Source organism: Myotis brandtii, unplaced genomic scaffold (assembly GCF_000412655.1).
Source record: "Myotis brandtii unplaced genomic scaffold, ASM41265v1 scaffold486, whole genome shotgun sequence".
In the NCBI taxonomy this organism is placed as follows: domain Eukaryota; kingdom Metazoa; phylum Chordata; class Mammalia; order Chiroptera; family Vespertilionidae; genus Myotis; species Myotis brandtii.
This window is the reverse complement of record NW_005368569.1, coordinates 1,620,158-1,631,038: the sequence shown is the minus strand read 5'-3', so window position 1 is coordinate 1,631,038 and position 10,881 is coordinate 1,620,158. Positions and strand designations below refer to the sequence as shown.

At 51.5% G+C, this 10,881-nt stretch overlaps 1 protein-coding gene across 1 annotated transcript in view; it reads right to left on the bottom strand.

Annotated features, from left to right (window-relative positions):
* Positions 1-504: 504 nt before the first annotated feature.
* PLA2G15 (phospholipase A2, group XV) overlaps positions 505-10,881 on the bottom strand; it is a gene marked incomplete at its 5' end in the record, with an annotated part of 12,969 nt that continues 2,592 nt past the window's right edge. Inside the window, 5 exons of the mRNA XM_005876467.2 lie at positions 505-1,191; positions 3,011-3,235; positions 3,582-3,680; positions 4,568-4,686; positions 8,260-8,416. Coding sequence (XP_005876529.2) covers positions 680-1,191; positions 3,011-3,235; positions 3,582-3,680; positions 4,568-4,686; positions 8,260-8,416 — 1,112 coding nt within the window. The remainder of the gene's footprint in view (positions 1,192-3,010; positions 3,236-3,581; positions 3,681-4,567; positions 4,687-8,259; positions 8,417-10,881) is intronic.

Genomic DNA, 10,881 nt, shown 5'->3' with positions numbered 1-10,881 from the left:
GGGCGGGGGGGGGGACTGCTGCCCACTCCTCAGCTAGGCTATTCTTGGAGGTGAGGGAGGTAGGAGTGAATGCCCCACAGCCTGGGAACCACAGAAAACACAGCCCACCCCTGCCTGCAGGGGGAAACGGGCTGCCCCAGAGAGCCACAATTGGGCTGTTGTGCAGCGAGGCCACAGGGAAGCCAGCAGCTCCAGCTACCCGTGGCCAGCGGCAGCGGTACCTGTGGCCAGCCAGTGGGAAGGATCACCCTAGGGACAAGGAGCCCAACGCTGGGGTCTCTGGGGGCAGGGACAGCTCAGTGATATCCCTCACAGGAAGTCTGAGGGGCCAGGGCCTAGTGGGCCATGTGAAATGGCCACAGGAGTAGAAGGAACACATGGACCCTGAGTTGGGGGACTGGATCCAGGTGCAGCCAATCCACCTGCTGCCGGTCCTGAGGTCACGACAATTCCATCAGCAGCAGCATTCTCTCCATTAAGAGTCCCTTGAGTGAGTCCAGACTATTTCTTCCTTCCTCTCTCCCAGAGAAAGGATAAGACACGGCAGATGTTTCATAACCCAAGACGGATGGCCTTGGAAGGTCAGTTACAAACTGCTAAACTCATGGCCACGGCAGCCCGGGAGGTCAAGAGCAGCAGCTGTGGCCAAGCCGTCCCACAGCCCTGCCTGGCACAAGAATCAGGGCCCAAGGAGCAGGAGTTTCAGGTAGGCCAGGGTCGTGGCATTGGCCAGCATCTCAATGTGCTCGCTGCCTGGCAGCTCCTGCAGTGAGACCTGGTGTTCCTGGCGGCTGCGCCAGGTCTGGCACTGCAGGGCACTCTGCAAGTTCACAGTGCCATCGCCATCACCAAAGTAGATTTTAGGGTCACGGTCTGGGAAACTCTCATAGTAGAAGGAATCTGGTGTGGGGACACCCGTGCCATAGAGGCAGTGCAGTGGCACGCCAGGTGGCACCATGGCTTCAACCAGCCCCTCCGTGTCCTGCCGCATGAGCCAGCCGTCTTCGAAGCCAATGTCCTGGAAGAACTGGCGATAGTCGCGCAACGTGTAATTGGTCGTGGATGTGCGTACAAAGACCTTCTCAGGTGACCAGGTATAGTTGTAGGGCAGCAGCCAGCTGGTAGAGACAGCAGTCCGCTGCTGCTCCCGGATCTTCAGGGGACTGATGACTGGGATCCGGTTGTTGTCCCCTGCAGGGAGAGGGCTCCAGTCAGTCAGTGCTCAGGAACGCAAGCTGGCTGGGCACCATGTTCACCGCCAGGGCCCCTGCTGGACCCCAACCAGTGGCCCAGTCAGCACACCAGTCTCTCCAGTTATCATTATAACTCCCATGCCTGCATTCCCTTTTATTGTTTCCCTGTAATTTTGCTACATCTGGGAAGCACCCAACCAACACTTGTTTCTTTCCTTCTGCATTTCTTCACCAGGTATTTAGGCAACACACACCCACAAGGTGAATTACCACTGGGCCTGTAGGCACTGACCTTATCCAAGGTGAACCAGCAGGTTGTCAGCCCAGAGGCACAATCCTTTTTTTTTTTTTTAATTACAATGAGCTATGCAAATATTTTTCTTTTTCTAGGCTTAGAACTGCAGCCAGCCAGTCCTGCCTGTCGCTGACCCAGGCAGCCAGGCCCCCCAGGCAGGTCTGCAGACTAGAGCAAGAGTTCTTCAAACACAGGAATGCCAACAATACACACACACCCAGTTGCCAGTGAAACTTGGTAGAGGGTGAGTTGGAACTTGGGAACGGGAGCCTCTTGACCCTGTTGAGGACCCATGGCCATCCATCACTCTACCTCTCTGACTGACCACAGAACCACCGCTCTGCCTGGCGGGGCCTGGCTCTAAGACTCCTGAGGAAAGGGAGGCCCCCACCTAGGGGTCCATGACTATCACCCTTCCCACCGCCGTCCTGCTCCCAGATTGCCAGGGCCTGAAAGAACAGTTTCCCAGTGTCTGAGGCAAAGCCAATCCAGGGTCACTACAGGGACAGGCACTGGTCTGACCTGATCACAACAAGCAGATCAGGCAGTGCCGGTGACTTGAGGAAGAAAGCTCATCAGATGGTTGGCCCAGCCCTGTGGGCACTGACCTTATCCAGGGTGAACCAGCAGGTTGTCAGCCCAGAGGCACAATCCTGGTTTATGGCTCCTAAAGTGAGGGGCCATGGGGCTCACACCAGTTCTGGCAGAGGGAGGGGATGCCCTATGGCTGTAGCTGGCAGATCCTGACAGACATGAAAATGCAGGTGGCCCTGGCTGGCGTGGCTCAGTTGGTTGGGTGTTGTCCTGTGCACTGCAAGGTTGTTGGTTCAATTCCCAGTCAGCACCCAGCCAAGGGTTGTGGGCTCGATCCCCGGTAGGGGGGCATGCAGGAGGTGGCTGATCCATGTTGCACTCTCACACGGATGTTTCTATCTCTCTCTCCCTCTTCCTTCTTCTCCCATTTAAAAAAAAAATCAATTAAAATATTTAAAACAAAAAACAAAATTCAGGTCAATTGGGGAGAAATGGAATGGGGAAAAAGGTGACTTTCCCAACTGCCTAGCAAGCAGGCCCAAACAGAGCTGCACCTGCTTCCTCCTTGTGTTGCCAACAGAGGTTCTGAGCTGCTGCACATGGAGGTGCAGCTCATAAACAGGAAACTGTCGTCTAGCCTTCCTTCTCTGGGGCAAAGGTGGGAATGAAAGAGTGAGTATGAGGATAGGGGAGAGGGAGAAGGTTCCCCCAAAGAACTCTGGGTCAAACCAAGTTAGGCGCCAGGCCTGAGCAGAGTGTGTGTACACGTGTGCACAAGCAAGCACCTGCATGACCGAGAGTTATGTCCATGTACATGCTGTAAGACACGTGCACAGGTAACCAAGGTCCTCAACTAGAGAGGTGACATTATTTGGAAAAGAATACCATTCTGGAGAAAGAAGGGTTCCCCAGGAGGACACTGTAGAGGGGAAGAGAGGGTGCCACCCCCAACACCAGCCCCCGCATGCTGGACCAGGCAGTGTCTTACCTGAGGCCAGGACGCGAAAGGTCTTGGCCACGCCCCCCCAGGGCGCACCCAGTGCCACGAAGGCACGGATATACTTGTCCTTCCAGGCCTGTGGCTGTCGCTGCAGAAAGTAGAGCGTGTACATGTTGCCCATGCTGTGGGCAACCAGCACCACGGGGCCCCCATACAGCTGGTGCATCTCCTCGATCATCTCCCGGAGGGCCAGGAAGTAGGGCCCATTTTCATCTGCAGGCCAGAGCCAGGCGGGAGTCAGGCGCGAAGGGTCCTGGGGCCTGAACTATGACTGTCTCTCAGGCCAGACCCAGGACTAGGAGAGGATGCTACAATTCAAGTGGGAGTAATATGGTTTCCCCTCCCGTTCAATGAGGGTAGGGAACAAAGGGGCTCCCTTTCCCCTCCTCAGACTCACTATCTCTCTCCAGAGCTCAGAGACTCAGAAATCCTGGGGTGACGGAGGGGGAAAGACAGGACAGATTGACCAGGAGTAGGGGAGAGCCCAGGGCCTATGGTGACTGTGAGCCCTTGTCCCCACCTCCCATGACCTCAGCGGGAAACAAGGGTGATCACTTACTTGGGGCTCGGCGCCAGTCATAAGGGGCCCCCCGGACGTCCTCACCCCTTGTGTAGCCCCAGCTCACAAGGCTCTCTACCATGGTGTGGAAATAGGAACCTATACACAGAGAGGTACAGGATTAGTCCTGACTGGTGTGGCTCAGTTGGTTGAGCGTTGTCCCATGTCCCATGCACCAAGAGGTCACCAGTTCAGGTCAGGGCACAAGCTGGGTTGTAAGCTCCATCCCCAGAAGGGGGCATGCAGGAGGCAGCCGATCAATATTTCTCTCTCTCTCCCTCTTCCTTCCTCTCTCTAAAGTCAATTAAAAAAAAAAAAAAAAAGAGCCCTAACTGGTTTGGCTCAGTGGATAGAGAGTCGGCCTGCAGACTGAAGGGTCCCAGGTTCGATTCCAGTCATGGTTGTGGGCACATCTCCGGTGGAGGGTGTGCAGGAGGCAGCTGATTGATGTTTCTAGCTCTCTATCTCTCTCCCTTCTTCTCTATAAAAAATCAATAAAAATATTTAAAAAAAAAAAAAAGAGCCCTAGCCAGTTTGGCTCAGTGAATAAAGCGACTGAAAGGTCCTAGGTTTGATTCCAGTCAAGGGCATGTACCTCGGTTGCAGGTTCCCTGGCCCTGGTCGGGGTGAGTGCAGGAAGCAACCAATCGATGTGTCCCTCACATCAATGTTTCTCTCTCCTTCTCCCTCTCCCTTACACTCTCTCTAAAAATCAATGGAAAAATATCCTCAGCTGAGGATTAACAAAACAAAAGAAAAAGAAAGAAATGCATAGGATTACAGAGGGTACTGCCAGTGCCAGCCACCTATAACATGCCTGCCAAGGACACTGTGACCTCTACCGCAGGGAGGCCCCTGAAGGAGTGCTCTCTGCCCACACCTATCAGAGAACGACTCTGCCTTCAAACTGAGTGGTTCCTCCCACACCAAGAGTCCCGCAAAACCTCCAGCCTCATTCCCCAGAGAGCATGAGAAGGGCCACATACCCACACTGCTTTTGCTGGGATCCAGGAACTCCAGTGAGAAGGTCTCCCCAAAGCCAGGGACATGCACGTCCACACCATCGGGAAACTGGGTGGCCCGGGACGTCCTGTTGTAGACCAGCCTGTCAGGAGGGGATACGGAGCTGGTGACCCAATGTTGGCACTGAATTTGAGTCCCAATTCTGCCCCGTGTCCTGAGCCACACTCCCTTCTCTTCCTCAGGTTTGGTCACTTGTACAAGGGAGACGAAAAAGTAACTGGGGGTTCAGAGTTAGTCACTGAAGGTTGCTTCTGTGCATTGTTCTGAGCTAAAGACAATTTTAGCTGCCCCTCCCTTTAACTTGAATTAGGGTCCTTGCCCATAATAATTACCATTAATTATATGGTAGGGCGAACTTCTATTTACTAAACACTTGTTCTTATCATTCTGTAATGATCCATTGAAGCCCCCAGGGCACCTTACCTCAGCCCTGGCTCTTCTATCTTATATACCCACTAGAGCAGTGGTTCTCAACCTTCCTAATGCCGCGACCCTTTAATACAGTTCCTCATGTTGTGGTGACCCCCAACCATAAAATTATTTTCGTTGCTACTTCATAACTGTAATTTTGCTACTGTTATGAATCGTAATGTAAATATCTGATATGCAGGATGTATTTTCATTGTTACAAATTGAACATAATTAAAGCATAGTGATTAATCACAAAAACAATATGTAATTATATATGTGTTTTTCGATGGTCTTAGGCGACCCCTGTGAAAGGGACGTTCGACCCCCAAAGGGGTCTCGACCCACAGGTTGAGAACCACTGGGTTAGAGCATCATCCTGATACATCAAGGTTGCAGGTTCAATCCCCAGTCATTGCACATAAAGAATCAACCAATGAATGAATAAATAAGTGGAACAACAAATCTCTCTCTCTCTCTCTCTCTCTCTCTTTCTCTCTCTCTCTCTCTCTCTCAAATCAAATTTTTATAAAAGAGGAGCCCAGGACACTCTCCTCAGTGTCACCCACCCCAGAATGCAGGTCTTAGATCCGTTTAGGAGAGGGAAGCACCAGGCCTGGCTCTGCCATGAACATCACACTTGACCCCAAAAGGCAACCTAACTTCACAGGCTCCCATCGCTCCATCTCTATGGATCCAGCTCCTAGAAGCCACCACAGTACATCACAGGGCAAAGGAGATGATGAGAGCAACACATAACAGAACCAGACAGAGAGACGCCCCCCACACACACACCTCAGAGGCCACTGTGTGGGTAGACGGACCAAGCCTAGAGAAATGATGGGGAAAGGGTGGTGGGAGACAGGAGGAAGGCCTTATGCCAAACCAGGAACCCTGCCAAGGAGGCAAATGTGCCTGAGAAAACACAAGCTAGACAAGCAGTCCCTGATGATCCCGAGTCCCACCCCATCCTAAAGATTAGCTACAGAAAGATGACAGGATTCCCAACATTGACCCAAATAATAGGTCCTGGTGACCTACTCTCTCAAGGGCAAGCTGTAGATCACCCCAGTGGCCACTCAGCAAAGTGCAGAAAATTGTTCTGGAAAGCCAAGGTAGCTCTGTGCCGGGTGAAAGTCAAACAGGTCAGAGGAGCAATGAAGGTAGATGAGCCCCTCTTGGTGTCAGTCCGCACCTCCGATTGGCAGTAACTGAGACCATGTCTCTGGTACAAAAATAGAAATGCAGATCAAGAGCCCAGAAATGACTCTGATGACAAACACACACAGAAGAGGAAAGAGTCAACAAAGCAGGCATCTTAAATGACGGGAAGGGCAGGGTGCCTGGAGAGACAGCTAGTGTGTCTCCAAGAAAAAATGTTTAATTTGTTAGATTCCATTCGGCTCGAACATTTTTTTGAGCACCAGCTGGATTCCAGGTTCTACCGCTATAAAGATAAAAGAGAGAGAGTCCCTGCCTCAGGGAGCTCAGTCTGAGAGGGAAACTTAGCTCAGGGTCATATAATTCTGGGTTGGAATCCTGGTTTTGCCCCTTATTAGTTGAGTGACCCTGGCAATTTTGTAACTGACCTGAGATTCCAGATGTCCTCACTATAAAACTGGTTTATAAACAGCACCTCTTTCATAGAGTTGCTATAAGACTAAATGAGCCTGGCTGGTGTGACTCGTGACTCAGTGGTTGAGCATCGACCTATGAACCAGGAGGTCACGGTTCAATTCCAAGTCAGGGCACATGCCCAGGTTGCATGCTCAAACCCAATGGGGGGCATGCAGGAGGCAGCCAATTAATGATTTTCTCTCATCATTGATGTTTCTCCCTCTCCCTTCCTCTCTGAAATCAATTATATATATATATATATATACTAAATGAAAGAAAGTATGTAAAATGTACAGTGTCTGTATTCAATAAGCAGTAATTCTTATTATTGGGAAGCATTCTTGGAAACAAAGTTTGATGAGAGTTAGAGGAAACAGGCATGTGGCACGGGGAGTAGGAGATTAACAGCTCTGGAGAGTGGCAGGGACCTGCTCGGGATTTAAAAGGTGAATGGGGCGGGGAGGAGGGGGGTTGGCCAGTATTGTTCTGTGGTTAGAGTGTCAGCCTGTGCCCTGAACGGTCATGGGTTTGATTCCCAGTCAAGGGCACATACCTGGGTTGCAGGTTCAATTCCCGGTTCTGTCAGGGCACATTTGGGAGGCAACTGACCGATGTTTCTCTCTCACATTGGCGTTCCTCTCCCTCTCCCTCTCTCTCTCACTTCCCTCCTCCCTCCCTCCCTCCCACTCTCTCTAAAAATCAAGGAGAGGCCCTCCAGCCGTGGGCAAACTACGGCCCGCGGGCCGGATCTGGCCCGTTTGAAATGAATAAAACTAAAAGTAATGATGTTTACTTTGAATTTATATTAGTTCACACAAACACTCCATCCATGCTTTTGTTCCGGCCCTCTGGTCCAGTTTAAGAACCCATTGTGGCCCTCAAGTCAAAAAGTTTGCCCACCCCTGCCCTAGCCGGTCTGGCTCAGTAGATAGAGTGTCGGCCTTTGGACTAAAGGGTCTGGGATTCAATTCTAGTCAAGGGCAGGCTCCTTGGTTACAGGCTCCTCCCAGGTCTGGGCCCTGGTCAGGGCTTGTGCAGGAGGAAACCAATTGATATGTTTCTCTCACATCCATGTTTCTCTCTGTTTTTCCCTCTCTCTTCTACTCTCCCTAAAAAATCAATGGAAAAATAGCCTCAGGTGAGGATTAACAAAATCAATGGGGGGAAAAATATCCTTGGGTGAGGATTAACAACAAAAAAGGTGAATGGAGGGAATTTATCCAGCAAAGGGTATAGAGGTAAATTCCAGGCTGAAAGAACAGTATCTGCAAAAGCATGGAGACCTGGCATACCAGGGAGAACAAACAGCTGGAGGGGCAGGTGTGGCCAACCCAGAGGCAAGGGAAGGGGTGAGGGCCACGTTGAGGCTATGCAGAGGGACTGGAGCACAGAAACCTCAGGTAGGGCTCAAAGCACAAGGTGTGGCTCGGAGAGGCAAGAACAAGAGCAGCAGGAAAGGGAAGAAATTCTGTCCGAGAGACACAGACGGTGCCAAGCAGACTAAGGAAATGGGAAGTGAGAAAGGGGCATGACCTTAGGCCTCTTAGGTGGGGATGAGCTGGAAATGGACTCTGGGGGCCTCTGGAGGCTGAGTTGGCGAGCAGCACCCGGCCTGTACCCCAGCTCCCACCTGATATTGTCGATCCAGCAGTCAATGATGACAGGCAGCAGCAGTTCGAGGTTCAGCCAGAGCGTGAAGTAGCTGTCCGTCTTCTTGGAGCAGAGGTAGTGCACGACCTTCGGCTTGTCCAGCTTTGCCTCCAGCTGGTTGCCCAAATCGCCAGGCACTACAGTGGGGCACAGAACATGCATGAGGCCCTGGGCCCGACAGACTGGAGACCCTCAAGGCTTGAATCCAAAGGCCTTCTACCGTCCTAGGCAGGGCTTTGTCCACTCTGACCGGATTGGGAAACTGGACAGAGCACTGAGCCACTGAACCAGCCAAAGGAGAAAGCACTCCAAGACAGGCTTGTAGAGGACGGCCATGAACAGAAACACGACGGGAAGAAGCTCATACGGGCACCTGCTGACCTACTGAGGTCCCCAGGCTTTGCTAAAGGCCAGAGTCCAGTAGGTTCCAAAGGACAGGCCATCTGCAGAGCCCTAGCAGCTGGGTACACACGGACCAAGCACTGGAGATGGCTACCCTGAAACAACACACCATTCTGGTCATAGCTGGTGTGGGATCGGGGAGACTAGGCCTAAAGGGTAACTTCTCTCTACCTGAACTGGCCGATTGATTCCACAAAGAGCCCTGGGGAGTGTGGGGAGCTGATATAGGGTTAAGACTTGGACTGACCTGTGGCAAAGTCATAAACAATTCCCAGCTTAGAGGGCACAGTCCTCTTAGCATAATTAGGCTTGACCTTATAACGTTCCCTAGATCTTACTCGGGAAGCTAATGGGCTGAGGGAAGTGCAACAAGAACAAAAACAAGTGAAACTCACAAGAACAGTGTAAACAAGTGAAACTTACAAGAACTGTGTAACTATGGAAACCACTACCTTGTTTACCACTCACTATAAAATAAAGGCTCAGCTTGCCTTGGGATCTTTCTCTGTGGCCTCAGCCAGGCACAGGGAAGATCCATGGAGACTAAGGAAAGCTAGAGCGTTCTGAACGCTGTCTCCGTGTAAAACATTCTTCGCCGACTCCGTCCACACCTATGGGAACCCCCTGGACCCCCTGGGGCTGGACCCCAGGAGGGGAGCCTTGTGACATTCAACTCGATCCCCATGCCCAACGTTCAAGGCCTTTATTTTTATGATTTTAATCCTCATCTGTTTATTGACAAGAGAGAGAGGAAAAAAGGAAGAAAAGAAGGAAAGAAAGAGAAGAGAAGAGAAGAGTAAAGAAAAGTGATTCGTTGCCTCCTGTGCACATGCTGACTGGGGACTGACCCTGCAACCTAGGTATGCTTCCTGACCAGGAATCGAACCCCCAACCTTTTGGTGTATGGGACGACGTTCCAAACAACTAAGCCACCCAACCAAGGTAGCATTCAAGGCCTTTTAGAGTCTATTTACTCCCAGTGACCTTTCAGGCCTCACCTGCTCCCACATGCCATGCTCTCAGCACCTCCCATATTCATCCTTATTTAAGATCCATAATCACTAAGTGAACAACCAGCGCTTGGCTCTCCTTGGCATTCACTGGGCTTGGACTATGAACCCAGCCCTGCAAAGGGCATGCCCTCCCTGTGCACCATTTCACAATGTCCTGGGGGCAGCCACGGGAGGCAGTTGTAGCACCTGCCTTCACCTCCCTTCAAGCTGTGGGTGCAGAAGTGGGGAGTCCCCCGCATGACAGGCCTGTGGACTGGGCAGGGGAATACAGAGACCTTGGTCATTATCTCCACCATGGGAAATGGCTGAAAGAGGAAGCCACCAGTTCTGCTTTGTCTGGATGGCCTTTCACACTGGACAGGCTGTGTGGCCTCTAAAAATAGCAGTGGTCACTTCCTCAGACCTTGAGCCTAGAACTAGGATAAAAGCCATCCACGTGCCTTTCACCTCAAATAACACTGGGAGAGAATATCCTTATTATGCCCACTTTATAGATGAGGACACTGAGGCTGGGAGAGGTAGAAATGGCTTACTACAGTCCCTTCCCCCTGCTCAGGGTCTTCTGCGTCACTTCTCTGGCCTCTGCTTCCTCTACTATCCATTTGAGCCCCACCCATTGAGGCTGGTCATCTCCGGATTACCGGTCTGTGACCAGGAACAGCTTGTCCACTGCCAGCCATGGGGTTCCCCGGATTAATACCAACTGCCTCACTCCCTGGGCAGGTTAAGATTCCCATTGCTGCTGTAACCGTTTGGCTCAGTGGATAGAGGGTCGGCCTGCGGACTGAAAGGTCCCAGGTTCGATTCCGGTCAAGGGCATGTACCTTGGTTACGGGCACATCCCCAGTAGGAGGTGTGCAGGAGGCAGCTGATCGATGTTTCTCTCTCATCGATGTTTCTAACTCTCTATCTCTCTCCCTTCCTCTCTGTAAAATCAATTAAAAAAATATATTAAAAAAAAAAAAGATTCCCATTGCTCTGTGACCTTGGGAAGGGACTGAAGCTCCTCTGATCCGACCTAGGATAACTGAGAACAGAATGACTTCATGAGTTAGCACCAATCCAGGAGAAAAGGCTGCAATCCTTTCGTGGACCACACACTTCCCAATGCCACACCCTTTTACTCAGAACTCCTTAGACCCACACATGACTCCCTGCGGGGCCCCCAGGATAAAGTCCAACCAGTC